General features: G+C 37.2%; 4 protein-coding genes across 5 annotated transcripts; 3 read left to right on the plus strand and 1 right to left on the minus strand.

Moving 5' to 3' along the window:
• Positions 1-2,677: 2,677 nt before the first annotated feature.
• Positions 2,678-5,303, plus strand: LOC113701897 (bifunctional protein FolD 1, mitochondrial-like). Of its 2 annotated transcripts, none has more exons than XM_027222784.2 (2): positions 2,678-2,960; positions 3,736-5,303. In XM_027222784.2, exon 2 carries the CDS (start codon positions 3,898-3,900, stop codon positions 4,999-5,001), a length of 1,104 nt encoding a protein of 367 aa, XP_027078585.1. In that variant the 5' UTR covers positions 2,678-2,960; positions 3,736-3,897; the 3' UTR covers positions 5,002-5,303. The 2 variants fall into 2 exon arrangements, with proteins under 2 accessions (XP_027078585.1, XP_027078584.1); XM_027222783.2 differs by having other exon boundaries at positions 3,741-5,303.
• On the minus strand, positions 5,214-7,330 carry LOC113699110 (GDSL esterase/lipase At5g37690-like). The gene is made up of 6 exons (XM_072059239.1): positions 6,932-7,330; positions 6,691-6,818; positions 6,433-6,559; positions 6,104-6,216; positions 5,754-6,003; positions 5,214-5,656 (listed from the first exon to the last, which is right to left on the minus strand). Exons 1-6 carry the CDS (start codon positions 7,164-7,166, stop codon positions 5,430-5,432), a joined length of 1,080 nt encoding a protein of 359 aa, XP_071915340.1. The 5' UTR covers positions 7,167-7,330; the 3' UTR covers positions 5,214-5,429.
• A 1,046-nt stretch (positions 7,331-8,376) lies between these two features.
• Positions 8,377-11,052, plus strand: LOC113701657 (uncharacterized). Its single transcript, XM_027222412.2, has 5 exons — positions 8,377-9,286; positions 9,465-9,523; positions 9,670-9,798; positions 10,256-10,391; positions 10,637-11,052. Exons 1-5 carry the CDS (start codon positions 8,588-8,590, stop codon positions 10,871-10,873), a joined length of 1,260 nt encoding a protein of 419 aa, XP_027078213.1. The 5' UTR covers positions 8,377-8,587; the 3' UTR covers positions 10,874-11,052.
• A 1,874-nt stretch (positions 11,053-12,926) lies between these two features.
• LOC113701444 (uncharacterized) lies at positions 12,927-17,014 on the plus strand. The gene is made up of 5 exons (XM_027222103.2): positions 12,927-14,367; positions 15,101-15,159; positions 15,274-15,402; positions 15,854-15,989; positions 16,464-17,014. Exons 1-5 carry the CDS (start codon positions 13,669-13,671, stop codon positions 16,797-16,799), a joined length of 1,359 nt encoding a protein of 452 aa, XP_027077904.1. The 5' UTR covers positions 12,927-13,668; the 3' UTR covers positions 16,800-17,014.
• Positions 17,015-17,358: the final 344 nt, after the last annotated feature.

The following is a 17,358-nucleotide window of genomic DNA, read 5'->3' on the forward strand; positions in this document are numbered from 1 at the left end:
TGAATATTTCGGAATTAAATGCAATTAAATTTCAAATTTACCCCTGATATAACAATTCTTATAAAACAAAAGAATTACACATACGACAAATTAACATCTCCATAATTATAACTACAATAGTTATTAACTTTTTTGATAAAACATAAGAAAATCATAAACCATAAAAAAAATTAATACCAGAAAATAAATATAATGACTGTATTAACAAGGAGTAAATTCCCAAAAAAAGGGAATTTTTAAACTAACTTCCCAAAGGGTGGCGATTTTTGAGTCTCTTCTCAAAGGGTGAAAAACGCGTCCAAGGAATACGTTCTTCCAAATAAAAACGCAACTTTCAAAAACGTTATTTTAATTTTTATAAATTTGTTTAAATATGAAAAATTGGTTAAATAGCGCATAATATACCGGCTCTTTATGGGAAACTGGCAGGTTTTGTAGTATGTTTTGTACCAGCTCTTTATGGGAAACATACCAGCTCTTTATGGAAAAAATTGGTTAAATAGCGCCCAAAGGAAAACTAGTATGTTTTGTATTTAACATAAATTAAATATGTGAAAGTTAAAAAAAAAAAAAGAAATTGCCCATAACATACCAGCTCTTTATGGAAAATTGGCAGGTTTTGTATTTAATGCGCTATTTAACCAATTTCGTTGGCCTATGGTGTCGTTCCTCTTCCAAAACATGAACGGCTCATCAGTCAAAATCTCAGAGACCTCAACAATACATACATGATTTAACCCCAGGCAACCTGTAAATTCAAACTATCTGTAGTTTATAAATGAAAGGGATTGCATTCACTTTTCTAAAGGTACTTTGTAGTCAGGAAAATTTGGTAAAATGTAAAACCAGAAGTTTTGGCTCAACCCAGATCATCCATTTCTTTGTTGGCCGAGGATTTTCCACAATCGGCCAAAAGATGTAGGCCAAATTCGAGAAGAACAAGAGTTGTTATGATCGAGTACCTCTTTATCGCTGAAGATATTTGCCCATTCCTATCCCATTTAGATCTACTTTAGATTTTTTTTCAAGAAAATTTAGATAAGAGATGAAGACTATATGATGAAGAAGAAGAAATAGGAAATCTGATGAAGAAGAAGAACAGAAGGTACGGCATGTGATGGAGAGAAAGAGAGGGTAGGTCCGTCACAAATGTTGTCTAAGGAAATAAGTTGAGGGTTTTGTCCAAAACCTCCCAATTTGCTCGGGAATGGGATAAGTGTGATTTTTTAGAAATGATTCCAAAAATTGCATTCCAATAGACTTAACCCAAGTAACAAATAAGGGGTTTATTCCATTCTGTGATTCCCAAACCCTTTAACCAAACAGCCTCTAAATGCATGTAACTTCAAATTTTAATAAACTCCCGCAACTCAAATGAAATTTTGAACAATCCGTCCTCTTAGTAATTTTGTTTTGTTCTTGGTTGATAACAAGTTATATATCCGTAATGCACATTTATGATGAATAGTCCAATACATTTGCTTGAAAATAGACAGACAAGAAATAATAATAATAATAAAGTAAAACAAAAATTTAGTAGGTCAGATATTGATTTCAAGCATATAAGACCCATTGTACCCAAAATAATTTTGATACAAGCAATTCAAATGATATGCCCCCTTTGGATTATATTATGTGCATTTGACATACTGGTGAGTTGTACAATATTTGAATTGGGATAATATCATACCTTTTTTGAGGTTTCTCTTAATATCATTTGACACCTCTAAGGTTTCAAAAATATCACTTAACTCCTTTAGTAATTACAAAAGGACTATATTAACCCTCGCTTGAAACATAATTCACATATCAAATAAAATGGAGCTAAACATAAAAAAAAAAAGAAACAAAAGTCACTTTCTTCTCTTTCCCTTTTCTCCAATATTCTCTCTTACTCATTTTTTGGATGACTATACAATTTTCTATTTATAAATTATAATAAATTGAATTTTGTTATTTTTTACTTCTTATAATTGTGATAGAGTGGAGTATGATTTATTTGCTTATTTTGAGTTATTTTTTATAATGATTAGTACAATTTAAAGGTTTGGGCACAAGTTGATAATAAGTTGGAAAAAATAGAAAGTTCATAAAAAATCGATTTTGAGCATGTAGAGTTAAATTAGTCAACTGTATTTCTTTGCAAATATCTTTTTTATTTTTCAAATATATATTTTTATGAACTATAGCATTATAATGTGGTAGTACTATTAGAAATTATTTTTTAAATGATGATTTTCTTGAAAAAAACAAAGTGATCTAGGAGCATTTTTATTTAGCAAGTAGAAGGATAATTTAGGGTTTTAAAAACTTTTGTTACATAAATAACAAAAGTAAGGGAGGTAAGTAATATTTTTAAAACTTTAGGTGATATTAAGAAAAACTTCAGGGGAGGTTTCTGATATTATCCCTATTTGAATAATGACATTTTTATTTCCCCCTGCAACAATCATCTCCAAGTCTCAAGTTTCAAAAATTAAAAGAAAATCATTAATCTAGTAGTAAGTGTTTCATCAAAGGAACTAGTACTACTTTTCTGAGCAAAAGAATTAAAGACTATAGACCAGTCATAGCGGGCTGAAATCTATTTTCGGGCCAGATAGCGCACCAGGCCCATAAAAGAAAAGAACTCTATTGAACTTTGAAACCCTAGTCCTATATAAACTGACCAAAGCTTCTAGCACTTCTGCACTTCACTGCCTCAGCTCAAAATTTTTTTTTTTTTCCTTTCTTCAGTTTCTCCGTCAACAAAAGTTCTCTTCTCTTTCAGATTTTCAAGGGTCCTAGAAAATTAGAGCTTTTATCACATTAATGAAAAAAGCATCCACTATGATTTGCTCTGTTTCAATACAAAAATAACAGAGGAAATACGAAAAGATGCAAAATTAACTCTCTACTTCTCTCGGTACTTATGGACACGCAGATTCCAATTTCCACCCCGTTGATTTTTGCGTTTTCTCGTAGGTTCCACATTTCTTGAATGTGTTTGTTCTATGAATTTAATTATTCCTTGATTTGTGATTTTTTTGATATGCTCAATGATGATTGATTTGCTTTAACCACACCGAAAAAGAGAAGACTATGGGGGCTGGCAAATTTAGCGCTCTTGGATTTCAATTTTAAGAAGGAAGAATCTTTATTTTTTCCTCATTTTTTAAACTAATTTTGTGGGTGCATATTGGTGATGGCTTGATGAGGCTTTGCTCTAGGGTAAAAGTTGAAGGCTTTTTGCTGATATTGCAGTTTTAAGATTAGGGAATGTGAGGAAAGATTCTTCCTTTGGGTTAAATCTTTGAGGGCTTCTTTTTGCCTTCCTCCTCTAGTTATCTCTCATGTGGAAAACTTTGGCCTTTTTCTGAGAGCTATCAAATTTAATCCCTTCATTGGTTTCAGCTCCTCTTGATTCCTTCACCAATTATTTGTGATGCAATGACTATTTTGATCGAATTTTGTGTTCCAAAGCAGCTGAATTGAAAAGGGATATCTCTTCTTTATCTTAATTCTTTGCCTTTTGCTAAGATTAAGTAATGACAAATCATTTATCAAATTCTCAAGAAAAAATAAGCAAGACAAAATATTGTATGATAATCAATTATAGAGGACAAAGAATTAGCGTAAAGTTTTACTGGTTTCCCATTAATCAGATTAGTGAAAGTGAATGAATTTTTGGCATCATTATTTTTTTCTGATGAAAAACTATCATGAGTTAGAAAATTTATGCTTTCTGCATTCCAGTGCAGGATATGTATTTGGAGATCGGACTTAATAATATGCAAGGGTCTGAGACATGCCTTTGATAAGGACTATTCTCATAATGCAATGGTAATCTGTGTGAGAGACATATGCATTTGTTTTTGAAGGAAATGATATATAAAAGAGACAAAAGAGGCCAGATTGATGTGGAGAAGGATGCTAAGTGTGACCATTGCTGGGGAAAGATGGTTGAGAAGAAGGAATTGTTTGCCATCTGGGATCAGGGTGTTATGTACATTGAAGACTGATCATGCCTATCGTAGTTTGAAATCTCCTTCCCTTGTTTCTCTTGATATTCCTGACATATGGGATTCAAGTATTGTCTGTTCTGATTTTCACTCTTTCCAAGCTAGTTTCAACAGAAATATGGGTAGAAGAATAGATGGATTGTTGGTTGCTAAGGAAATTAGATTTGGCATAGCAACTGAAGTTAGTAGGATGAAGGCTTCTATTGGTGAAGTACCGGGATTGGCTGTAATACTGGTTGGTCAGAGAAGAGACTCTCAGGTTTATGTTCGTAACAAAATAGCTGCCTGTGAGGAGGTTGGAATTAAGTTTGTACTGACTGAATTGCCTGACAACTGTACAGAAGATGAAATTTTGAATGCATTGACTGGCTTTAATAAGGATTCATCTATTCATGGTATTCTTGTGCAGCTTCCTTTGCCTCGACATTTGGACGAGGGGAGAATTTTGGATGCAATAAGACTTGAGAAGGATGTGGATGGCGTCCACCCTCTGAACATGGGTAATTTAGCTATGCATGGGAGAGAACCCCTGTTCATCCCATGCACACCAAAAGGGTGTGTTGAGTTATTGCTGAGATCTGATGTAGAAATAATGGGAAAGAGAGCTGTGGTGATAGGGAGGAGCAATATTGTTGGGTTACCAGCATCCTTGCTGTTGCAGAGATATCATGCCACAGTGAGTATCGTGCACCCCTTCACCAAGAACCCAGAAAATATAGCCCGTGAAGCTGATATTCTTGTTGCAGCTGCTGGAGTGCCCAATGTAGTCCGTGGAAGTTGGATAAAGCCTGGGGCAATTGTTATTGATGTTGGAACAAATCCAATTGAAGATCCCAGCTGTGAAAATGGTTATCGGCTTATTGGAGACGTTTGCTATGAAGAAGCTGTGAAGGTAGCTTCGGCAGTCACTCCTGTCCCTGGAGGAGTTGGCCCGATGACAGTTGCAATGCTTCTATTCAACACGCTTGAATCTGCTAGACGTGCGCTAAGCTTCATTTAGAATGAGCTGCGCATGAATCCTTGGAAATGTTTGTTCATCACATATGGCCTGTTTTGGGAATCTTTGTTCTTGTTGTATTATCTCAGCTTTTAATTTTTTCTTTTCTTTTTTTTGATTAAGCATCTCAGCTTTAAGTTATGATTGAAGTTGTTTAATATGATCAGATTTGATCAGCAAAGGGATTAGCACGAAAGAATAGAAGTACAATCAAATTTATCCTGCTCAAAATTTTGTATGACATATATTACCAGTAAGACTGTAATTGGCTTCTGACATTAATACAATCAAGTTTTGCTCTTGCAGCGTCCTTTGTTCTGCTGCTGTGCTTCCTGAATATTGCTTTCAATTAATAGGCTATATCACTTTTAATAATAGGCAACTGCCTAGTTACATTATGTGACTAAATATGTTGTTTTCGGCCCAGAAGGTCAATGAGAAGGCTGTGGAGCAGGAGCAGGGGCAGGGGCAGGAGCTTTATTCGCAAACAAGGAGTTGAAGAAGCGATCTCCAAGCACTTCATTTGCAGCATCCGTGGGATGGAAAGCATCCCAGAATACATAATCTGCACGGTTTGTGCACACTTTGGAGTTGGGCAAGCAAAGCCCTCCGAGTTTTGTATCCACATTGCAACATGAAGTGTTGGAGACATTAAATCCTAAACAAACCAAAAAAGTGTGGAAAAAAAAATTAAACTCGGAATAATTGGAATAACTTGGGCATAAAGAGCGCTAGGAATTTTGAGGAAGAATTACCATAGGCAGTCGGGTTCTCAATTAAATCCAGAACATGTTGATAGGTATCTGCAAAGGCTATCTGGGCGGATGGAAGTTGCCCATTCAGATCAGTTACCAACTCTTGTGCTTTTGAGTTGAATTCTTGCACCCATTGATTCACTTGCTTCAAGCAGATTCGCTGCTTTGATTTCGCCCTCTGGGATGGAATGCAGCCAAGTGGTGCTAGGCCATTGAAAACCATCTTTCTTGCCCCAAGTTGGTAAAGCCTCTGGTCCAAGAATTACAAGTCTCGCCGCTCGTCAGGAAACATCTGATATGATACTTTTAAGCACGTACAGATACTAGATAGGATGAGTAGAGTTACTCACAGTGAGTTGGTCGCCTAAAGTCGAGACTAAAAGTTCGACAAACTCATCATGCGTGTACTGCTCACCATCTGCTAAGAATGGCTGAAGGAAATTGTTTACATAGTCATTGCTCCCTGGAAAATTGGCAAGAGATGAGGAAAAGCAGGAACTATCACCTCAAATGCAATGACAAAGGAAAAGAATCATATGTTCCTACATCTGAGTCATTGATTCCATCATGAACATAACAACATTTGCTTTTGATACATGGGATGTTAATGACGTATAAGGGCAGATGAAGGTGTGTCAAATTTGACGGGGAATATTTGTGTTTTAGGATATGAAGGTACCGAGTCCAATGAAGTACATGGCCTCATTGCAGAGCTTGTTTGCTGCTTCTGCTCCAATCTTGTCCTTGATTGCTACCTTGGTCTTGTTGAAGCAATTGATTTGATCATCAAAGGTTAATCTCTCAATCTATTGTGTGACCAGTGAATGAATGTCCACAACAAGAAAAGTTAGTTAAGCATAAACATCTCAAGTTATTCTGCAGAAATTTGTTTCAGACATGCTAACGATAAGAACAAAACCAAGGGAATGGAGATTACGAAGTAAAGGCCGGTGTCATTGAGAATTCCAGCTCCACCAGACGCATAGTTTACACCTTTTAGGATTGCATCATCAGTTGGCGATATTGAAAGATATGCCGGAGGTGATGGAATTCCTAGCTTTGCAGCTGCAGTTTTAACCATACAGCAGAAATGATCACATAATGCACAGCTAAAATTGTCTAATAAATTCGATTCTTTACATGATTTATATCAGTTTAAACGTAGAACAACTAATTACATATTATATCACCAATCGTCCTCCCATTTGTGAATCTTCCAGTAGCTTTTCCACCACTGAAATCAATGCCATAGAAAGGGTAATTTGCTTTTGCTAGAGAGAGCTGAAAGAAGTTGTTATTCCCAACATCTGTCAAGGAATCACCAAAAACAAATGTGACCAAGGATGCAGCTGCTGGCACAGCTGCTAAAACTGTGAACATCAACACTATACACACTTGTCCCTGAAACTCCATAATTCACTCTCTGCTTATTGTTCCACTGTTTAGGTATTATCAACTGCTGAGACAATTTATAGCATCTCCGAAGCCTGTACAATGCCTTACAAGTCATGCCCAGTTCTCTAAGTTTGGAGATAGTAGGTGATTAATTTCAATATGGGCAAAAGATCCATATGGTGTAATCTTCAGAGAGTTCTGATCAGAGTGTATGGAAGCTTATATTTGTAAGTTTAGTGGTTGGTATATCCTCCTTCAACGGTTGGCCAACTTACTTTAACATAGTCTGACAGTCAGAATACAGTCAGAATAGCTATTTTAATTAGGTTTTCAAGCCAGTTGAAGGCTTGCTACGGCTTTTCTATTAGGTAAGACTAATTTATTGAATCCATGTAACTAGTATATGCTAATAGCTTCCTGGTTACTTGCTTTTTATTGTAACCATATGGAAGCGTTTCTACTCCCATGTGTAGAAGAAGCACGATGTCCAGAAATATCACACAGGATACTAATTACTAAGCAGGAAAGAAGCTTACTTCTGATGTGAATCTTTAAGGGACTGCTCCAATTTTGAGAGAAAACTACTACATAGTCCTTGACTAGCTTTTCTTGCTTGCCTCCAAGGTAAAAGTGAAAAACAAAAATTCTTTTAAGAGATGAAAAAGATTCGCGTGTGATTTTTCTAGAAGATGCTTTAAAGTTAAAGCGGTTTTAATCTGCTTTTGCTTTTGATAAATTTCTTTAGAGTTGTTTGTATTTAAATACCACTAAACACGGAGGAACATGAATGATCGATCCAGTGTAGATGTTGGGGGATCAAAGCAAAATATTTTAGGAACATCAAGCCATTCAGAGTAATTCAGTTCTTTAATCCAAGAGATAAACAAAGTATCTCAAACTGTTGTGAGATTAGCAACGGATATAAGTTGTGTAAATTAGAGTTGTTGATTTGAGACATATTTTGTACATTATTTTGGTTCTTGGGTATTAATAAATTCTTACTTATCCAAGATAAATTCCCAGGAAGCTTATACTACTCTAGATACCATGTTAAAGTACGAAGACAAGAACCAGAAATAGAACCACAGCAGTTTCAACAGAAGCTATGAATAATTTATTGTTCATTACGCCATGTAAAGCTCCTGCCAACCCACTATGATACCTTTCTTTCGCTTTAATCAAAAAATTTTTTTTTTTGGGGTCACCATTTCATCATTCGGCAACTGATCTCCACCACCTTCCATTTGATCTTCCAGTACAGTTGCAAAGTCTTGTCCATTAGCATAGCCCTTTTCTTTTTTCAATTTTTGAAAATGCAGACAAGTCACAGATCATTTCAGTATATCCAACCGGCAATGTGTATAATTGTTTTCCTGGCATTCTCAGTTTGTTAACAAGAAAATTCAGAATTCTGCATATTGTAAGATTGTAGCATATAAATGTCAATTGCTTGTGGGGTGGGATGTGTAGTAGTCATAGGATGCATCCGCTGGGCGTGGAAACGGTGCTCCTACATTGGTTCAGATGATAGCGAGGCATGGCCTATCGCCACCATGGAAGAATTTGAACCTATCCCCAGAATCTGCCGCGTAATCCTTGCAGTGTATGACCCCGACCCTGACCATCCTCAGTACCCTCCATCCAACCATTATCGGGTTAATTATGACAACATCCTCAAACGTGTAACCTATGAAGAAACACAAGGCCATTCACCACCTTACATTATTTACTCTGATCACGAGAACCGCGAAATTGTTCTAGCAATTCGTGGCCTTAACTTGTATAAAGAGAGCCATTATAAGATACTTTGGGATAATAATCTGGGGAAGCAGATGTTTGATGGAGGCTACGTGCATCATGGTCTATTGAAGTCAGCAACTTGGATCCTGAGTCAAGAGTCTGAGACTTTAAAGATGCTTTGGATGGAAAGTGGGAAGAACTACAATATGGTTTTTGCTGGCCACTCATTGGGAGCTGGTATTGCTGCTCTGCTGACAGTAATTGTAGTGAATCATGGGGATCAAATAGGGGGGATTCCGCGGAGTAATATTAGGTGTTATGCAGTGGCACCTGCACGGTGTATGTCACTGAACTTGGCAGTGAAGTATGCCAATGTTATACATTCCATTGTCTTGCAGGTGAGTTTCAAGACCAAATTATGAGTTGCATGTCTCAGCATTACAAGAATACACTGTTGTTATTGAGCTGTATAAAAGATTGAGCCATACCTTTTTATTGTTATCTAAAGAATCTTATCTGGGAGTTAACTTGGATGAATTGACTATTCCATGACAGTCTATACTTGATATTTTCCAGGATGATTTCTTGCCTAGAACTCCTACCCCACTGGAAGATATAGCTAAATCCATCTTCTGGTTAGTTGTCACTAATTCATGACATTAGTTAGACGTATTGCACATTTCTCATTTGGAAGTGTCCTTCAATATTTTACCATGTACAAGAGTGAAATATTACAACTATCAGCTTCAAATCAGGGCTTGACACTTTCAAGTTTCAACAGCTTGCCATGTCTGATGTTTTGTCTGTGCTTGAGCGATACCTTTATGCCAGAGGATAGGAAGCTTAAAGATCCAAGAAGATTGTATGCACCTGGTCGAATATATCACATTGTGGAGAGAAAGTTTTGCAGGTGAAGTCAAAATTCTTACTTGTGCAGTGTTCTACTCCTAGTGATATGCCACCCGTTGATGTTTTATCAGTAATCTTGATCAAATTACTTCGGCAGGATTTGGTACACAAATTTTAGCTCAAGTCTTCTTGTGATTGTAACCTAGTCTATCATACTTTTATGAGTCGATAGTATTCTGCTTTCAAAAAGAGAGCAATGTTTCCTTAAAGAAAGATTCAGAAGCATGCAAACACTGAAATGATTGGCAGGTTTTTCAAGGTATGGCCACTGACGATTAGTTGGAAGGCACAATGGAGTGACATCCGACTATTATTTTTACTGTAGAACAATTTGAGCATGAAATACAAGGAAGAAATTCAGTCAACCGAAAATTTTTTCTTTGTTCTTCTAGAAGAAAACAGATAATGTAATATTTGCCAAATTCTTATGGTGGTATTTTACTATTTTATGTCCACAGGTGCGGAAGGTACCCCCCAGAAGTTAGAACGGCCATTCCTGTAGATGGAAGATTTGAACACATTGTGCTGTCTTGCAATGCTACATCAGATCATGCAATCATTCAGATAACAAATGAAACAGAGAAGGCATTGCAAGTACGTAGGAATGCCATTGGACCTTTTTCTTTGTTTCTTTGAGGTTTCATCATATTCCTAGCTACTGCCCAGCAATTCTTTATACTGTGGAGAGGGGGACGGGGAGCGAGGGTCAAGAATCTACCTCAATAAGTCCTAATCCTGTACTGAATGTCATAATAATTAACAGACTATGATTACTGCTGCTGATAAAAAGAAGAAAATGCATCAGATTTCCTTATTTGTAGACACAATTTCACTTTCAGATACTGAAAGAGAGTGGCGATGAGACCGCTACAACCGCACCAAAGGTCCCAAAATTTGACAGGTTGCAGACTATTGAAGAAGAACACAAGGATGCACAGGAAAGAGCTATCAGTATGAACATACTTCATGCTGTGACAACTACGGAGGAAGAAGAATCCTTGGAGGAGACAAATATAGAGATAAAGGACTGTCAGGATGAGGATGAAGATGCTTTGAATACTTTATCAAAACCTTAAAATGCGAATTAATACTTCGCACAGATGCAATTGTCACTAAATAAGACTAGTTCTCTGGATAGTTGTTCTCATTCTTTGTCTGTGGTATGTTATCATATTCTCTCTTAGTCTTGTTTGTAGACGAAATGCAAGTGAAAGCTACCTGCAGAACCAGAACCCAATCTTGAAAACCGATTAGCTAGTAACAGTTAATACATTTGATGAAACTCAATTTTCCTGTGTTTATAATGCATGATTGAGTGCACCTATCTTGTGGCTAGAAGTATCTGATGCCTGAAGTAGACAGCAGCACAAGCCATTCATCAAGATGCTCGTGTCCATGTCCACTGATTTGACCTGCACAATTTGATGATGCAATATTCTATGAAGACACGGTATTTTGCTTGTTCATAGTTTCAATCATGGCCTTTTGGAAGGTTTGAGAGTCTATTTCCAAAACAAATGCCAGAAGTTGAAAGTCATCTATCGGGACAATGGAATATTATTAGGAAAAAGTGTTGGTATTACTCTTTTTTTTTTTTTTTTAATGACACGGGGGTATCCGGGCCTTTGGTCCAACTAATCCCCTACGGCCCGGGAGAGGGTGCCCCAACCCACTCCAAGCACGGTAATCACGGGATTCGAACACTGGTCAATACTTTAAAGAGGACTAAATGACTGGCCAAGCTATCCTGCAGGAGCATTGATGTTATTGATTTAGCCCTTAACATGGTTGGCGCTTTTGCTACATTTCTTAGACAGATTAAGTACATTACTATTTTCTGGACTTTTTATAAAAAAATGTGATAACGATGAGATAAAATGAGGATTAAGAAATGGATTCACGAAAATGTAAAAATTTTCGGGAAGAAATGGCAATCCGAACGTTAGCAAGAATCATGAATTATTGGCAATGAAATGGCGTTCTAGGAAACAAACTGTAGAATTTGAAAATCTAATTCCTGCAATTTTTTAACGACCTCAAATGTAACAAACATGTGAAGCTACGGAAACTATTCTTTTTGGTAGGGAGGGAGAAACTGGGACAGGTACAACAGATGTAGTACTAAAATACACTCGGAAATTCTCTTCTCCGTTCGTCCCATTTTGGTGGGCATGGCATAAAGAATCGAGACGCTTTTAGTTAATCTCGAAGCATCACCATCCTCCAGAGTCCAGAATCCTCGACGTGTCAAACTTGTATAATAGCTTTTGCTGGAAAAGTTCAAATGAAAGGTGGCTTAGGTGAAGAATACGCCTTTTACATAGTGGGAAATCTAAAAATACGTGACCATTAAGGAAATGTAGAAGCAAATTCATTTTTCTTCTTGTTGATTCTAGAAATTAAGGATTCAGGAAATGACAACAAGTCCTCTCTCTCTCTCTCTTTTCTCTTTCAATTTTAAAAGATAAATATATACCTTGTGGTATAGCTGGGATGGTATCACTTGTTTCTAGTTTTTCTTTTCCCTTTCTTTTCTTGGTGTTTTTGGTTTTTCCCTTTTTCAGCAGAAAGCAAAAAATTTGTCTCTTCTTTTTTGTTTTTGCCCCTTTTCCCTTAAATTGAAATCCTTGCAATAAAAAGGTTCCCAGAAAGTAGAAAGCAAAAATTTCAAGCATAGCCCCTTTACACGGAACAAAGAATCATTCAAGTCTCAATTTCGACATCAAAATTCCAGAAACATAATGCAGAAATTTCAGGCAAAGCCCCTATACATTGAACGAAGAATCATTCAAGTCTGAATTTCAATGTAAAGTTAATAAACTACTACTACTACTACTACTTCATTTCTTCCCAATTGCGCAGTCAAGAAATTTCAAGAACAAGACAAGTCCCTCAATAAACACGGCCAGCTGGTCAATTCATGTAGAAGCCACACGGTCTGAACTCTGAATGAATTATAAAATTAAAACTTGTTCTTTCTTCATAATGAATTAGTATGATTTTGAGTCCTTGTTAAGTAACCTGTCATTCTCCAAAAAAGATAATAAAAACCCTGTCATTCTCCATAAGTTTGTAATTTATCTCTAACTTCTCCACTAATCACCAACTGCACTGTGATTTCTAGTAAATACCCCTCTGATAAAGGAAACTAATAAAGCTTCCTTACCACCTAAGACAAGTGCCAGCATAAAACTTTTCCACCCAATATTCTCAGTACCCAATGCCAATTTTGCATCTTCAAATCCAACCCATAATTCTTGCCAACTCAAAGCCACCGATTTGATACCCAATTTTATTTTTTTGTTTCCACAACCAGCACCCTCCAAAACTCCACCATTACCCTCCCCGGCCCCCTCCACCTCTACACCACCGCGATTCACACACAAAACACACGCACTAAAGTGACAAGAAAACACACTAATCTACCACTGCCCCACGTGCCCCCTACACCATTTTCCCGCCCTCTTTTTCCCTTCCAGCTATTTCCTCACATGCCCAGCCATTAAACTTCTTGTTCACTAACACATAAAAATTAAGCTCTTCCTATCCTTTTTGTTAACTGTTTTCGGTTTGTCTCTCGAGTATTTGATTCTTTTCCTGTTAGGACAATACTGTTTGCTCATTGTGTCAAACAGCCAGCTTTGTATCTGTGAATGCTATATATGATCAAATTCGATGGAGTTCTGATACTTCGGTGACTAACTTTCAACTTTTCCACCGGCCCTCTTGCCAAAAATCCCAACTTTTTGATGTAGTTGCTTGTGGGGTGGAGCAGTTTTCTGGTGTTAGGCTCAATTGATATATATTTTTGTATATTGTTAACTACACTGAAATTCTCCAACAATCCTTGTGTCAAAATCCCAAATTATCGATGTCGGTTTCTTGTGGGGTGGAGTGTTTTTTTTTAGTAGGATGTTTGAGGTGGGGTTGGAAGCGTTGTACTTACATTGGTTCCTATGATAGCACTACTTGGCCAATTGCCACTGCTGAGGAATTTGAACCCGTTCCTAGAATCTGCAGAATAGTCCTAGCTGTCTATGAGCCGGACCTCAGGAACCCCAAGTACCCCCCTCCTGGTGGATATCGCCTAAACCCAGATTGGGTTATTAAGAGAGTGACCTATGAGCAAACCCAAGGCAATGCCCCGCCTTATATCATTTATCTTGATCATGACCATAGTGAAATTGTGTTAGCGATTCGGGGGCTAAATTTAGTTAAAGAGAGTGATTATAAGATGTTGCTCGATAATAGGCTAGGAATGCAGATGTTTGATGGGGGTTATGTGCATCATGGGCTATTGATGTCAGCAATTTGGCTGTTGAACCAGGAATCTGAGACTTTGAAAAGGGTTTGGGAGGAAAACGGGAAGAGTTATAAGCTGGTTTTTGCAGGGCATTCTTTGGGGTCTGGAGTTGCCGCTCTGTTGACTGTGATTGTGGTGAATCATAGAAACAGATTAGGGGGAATTCCACGGAGCCTTGTCAGCTGTTATGCTGTGGCACCTGCTAGATGTATGTCACTGAATTTGGCTGTGAAGTATGCTGATGTTATACACTCCGTGGTGTTGCAGGTGAGAGCTGACTCATTCAGATGTATTGTCGGTTTTGGGTAATGATATTGTTTTGGAAGTATGTGTAATTTTTTAAGCAGCTTTGAATGCTAAAAAGGGAATCACATTAGATGCAATACCTTTGACAGTAAATTTAAGGAGTGAACTGTCTCGGATTTATGGCACAATAATAAACCAAATGAAATACAACACCCCAAGCAGAAGAAAAGAAGAAATATTTATTATAACTCATAAGGGTGATGGAAACTTGAATTTTTAACGCCTGCTTAAACAAAATTGTGTATATGTTCCAAATTATCTTCCTAGAATGGCTTCTATTATTTTACATTGTTAAGCCATTTATATCCTATAACAGCCATTTAGTTACAGTTCACTATCCAATCTTCTCTCTTGTTATATTTGCCACCTGATAAATTACATTCAGTTGCATTCAAGCTAAATTCTTTGTTGATCACTATTGACTTGAGTTTACCGGAATTCTCATAATTTCAAAACATTATGCAAAATATCTTCCAACCTTGAAGCACATAACATGATGTAACTGCTAATTTATCCATTAATTTTTTGGATGTGTTCACAGGCATGTCTAGTTATGATTGTTATGTGTATAAAGATGCAAAGATATGCATAACTTAAGTGCACTTCGGAGTGTGTCAGATTTTTCTCTCTAGGCAGAAATGAAGGTGAATGCATACAGAATTAATTATACTGTATCTCGTTTGACTTTTTTCAGGATGATTTCTTACCAAGAACACCCACCCCGTTGGAGGATATATTTAGATCTATCTTCTGGTTAGTTTCTTTATCACCTTTTGGAGGATGCAGAAAACCTTTAAGTTCTTTCACTTGTCATAGGAGTGAATTGTTATTATTATCCCTTATACCAGGCCTTGATCCTTTGGACAGTTTGCCCTGCTTGATGTTTCTTATATGCTTGAGAGATACCTTCATTCCAGAAGGTAGAAAGCTCAGAGATCCAAGGAGGTTATATGCACCTGGTCGCATGTATCACATTGTAGAGAGAAAATTTTGCAGGTAAGTTGATATTTGAACTTGTGGAGAACTGGAGATATATTCCTTAAACAAATTTAGCTGCATATTGCATGTTCTATGTTCAGGAATTTCAAACAATGTTCCATGTCAATCAATTGCAAAAACTTAAAAAGGATGTATTGCCTCCATCCCTCCCGCCCATCTCAAAAGAAAATTGCCATAAATGCTGCTTTTGTTAGACGAAGCAATCTCGTTAAAAAATATAAAACCTTGTGTTCGTTATTGTCTTCTGATGTTAGTCTGGACTATGACAACTTATGCTATTGAAAATCTGAAGGAGACAACTGCAGTATGAAGCATACACAAATTGTTTGGTTAGACCCATGCATATCTTAAAGAGTTACTTGTTCCCCAGCAGTCAGATTTTGATTTATTTCTCTGTTCCTATTTTCAAGTAGTGTTCCTGACATGTCTTTTATCGTGTTATTTGCAGATGTGGAAGGTATCCTCCAGAAGTCAGAACTGCTATTCCTGTTGAGGGAAGATTTGAACATATTGTCTTGTCATGCAATGCTACATCAGATCATGCAATCGTTTGGATAGAAAGAGAAGCAGAAAAGGCCTTGGATGTAAGTTAAAACCAGATCCAGAGTTCTCTTCCCTATGGTTTTTTTTGCTTTGGGTTAATTCTTTCCTCACCTGCAGTCATGATAAGTAGTGGTAAAGGTGCAGGCAAAATCACATATCAATGTTTAATCGTGGACATTATTCAGTATTAGTCTGACACCTGGAAATTGCCATACGTATACCTTATATAGTATTTTCACCAGTCAACCAATATTCAGCAACCAAGTTTCTGGGTTTTGTTGTTTGTATAGTCTGCAGTTAGGTTTCATTATGCTTGTCTTCTCTTCTTAATGTGAGATTGGCCGTGTATTCTTATCCTTTTCAATGTCCTGTCATTTCCAAGTCACTGAATGAACCAAGCATGTAGAATATCACCTCATTTAAGCAAATTGAACCTTTTAAAGTCCTCACTCATGATGGCTTTTGCCATATTTTTGATGGTTTACGTATTGAGTTAGTATATTTTCTCTTGGTAGAGACTGAAAGAATGTACAGAGACGGTTACAACTGCACCACAAATACCAAAGATTGAAAGGTTGCAAACTCTAGAACAAGAACACAAGGATGCACTGGAAAGAGCTGTCAGCTTGAACGTCCCTCATGCGGTCCCCAAAATTGAGGAAGGAGAATCATCAGGGGAGAAAAGTACAGAACCATGTGAGGATGTAGGCAAGGAGGACAGAAGTGCATCGAAAGCAAGATCAAAGTCCTCAGATGCAAGAACTAACTGGGATGACCTAGCCCGGATGCTTTTCCAGAAGGATGAGTCCAGACAGTTACTATTAAAGAGAGATGCGGCTCGTCCTATATAACTGGCTACTCTGGTCCACTCCTGAGTTTTTGGGAGTTTATTTTTGTTCAGGAGAAAATTTTCCTTGGTGTCACTCGTGCTTCATAACCGGCAATGCTCTCTATAGTCTTCTTCTTGTATAAAATGGGAATGCACAATATTTCCCCTCTTCAACAGCAGAAACAAGTGAGGGGAAAAAATTTTATTAAATCCCTCAAGCGTTGCGCATTTTGTTCATTTGTTACCATATCATCAGAATCCTATACTGAACAAAGAGTAGTTTGTGGTTTACTCTTCACAAAATTTCATCTACCTGCTGCTGGGGTAATTTAGTAGTTCCATCCGTTGTGATCTAATTGGCTGTGGGAGTTGTACAAGGATGTAATGCAGGGATATACATTAAACTAACATCATACCCTAGAATCCTCATCTTTAAACCAAACGATCAAGTACAACCGTACAAGCACCCCCCCAAAAAAAATCTTGCCATTGCACAATCATCCTTTTTATTCACACATGGCTTCTATGAAGTAGGCGAAGCTGCTTGATTTTGATTTTGATCATGTTGGATGCAGCACATT

This window comes from Coffea arabica, chromosome 7e (genome assembly GCF_036785885.1).
Source record: "Coffea arabica cultivar ET-39 chromosome 7e, Coffea Arabica ET-39 HiFi, whole genome shotgun sequence".
Classification (NCBI taxonomy): domain Eukaryota; kingdom Viridiplantae; phylum Streptophyta; class Magnoliopsida; order Gentianales; family Rubiaceae; genus Coffea; species Coffea arabica.

Coding starts and splice junctions, on each gene's coding strand:
- LOC113701897 (XM_027222784.2), top strand. CDS start 3,898: ATGTGGAGAAGGATGCTAAGTGTGACCATTGCTGGGGAAAGATGGTTG.
- LOC113699110 (XM_072059239.1), bottom strand. CDS start 7,166: ATGGAGTTTCAGGGACAAGTGTGTATAGTGTTGATGTTCACAGTTTTA. Junction 6,004..6,103: donor CTTTAGGCGACCAACTCACT/GTGAGTAACTCT, acceptor TTCTTGGACCAG/AGGCTTTACCAACTTGGGGC. Junction 5,657..5,753: donor TGAGAACCCGACTGCCTATG/GTAATTCTTCCT, acceptor TGGTTTGTTTAG/GATTTAATGTCTCCAACACT.
- LOC113701444 (XM_027222103.2), top strand. CDS start 13,669: ATGTCGGTTTCTTGTGGGGTGGAGTGTTTTTTTTTAGTAGGATGTTTG. Junction 14,368..15,100: donor TACACTCCGTGGTGTTGCAG/GTGAGAGCTGAC, acceptor GACTTTTTTCAG/GATGATTTCTTACCAAGAAC. Junction 15,990..16,463: donor AAGCAGAAAAGGCCTTGGAT/GTAAGTTAAAAC, acceptor TTCTCTTGGTAG/AGACTGAAAGAATGTACAGA.
- LOC113701657 (XM_027222412.2), top strand. CDS start 8,588: ATGTCAATTGCTTGTGGGGTGGGATGTGTAGTAGTCATAGGATGCATC. Junction 9,287..9,464: donor TACATTCCATTGTCTTGCAG/GTGAGTTTCAAG, acceptor GATATTTTCCAG/GATGATTTCTTGCCTAGAAC. Junction 10,392..10,636: donor AAACAGAGAAGGCATTGCAA/GTACGTAGGAAT, acceptor TTTCACTTTCAG/ATACTGAAAGAGAGTGGCGA.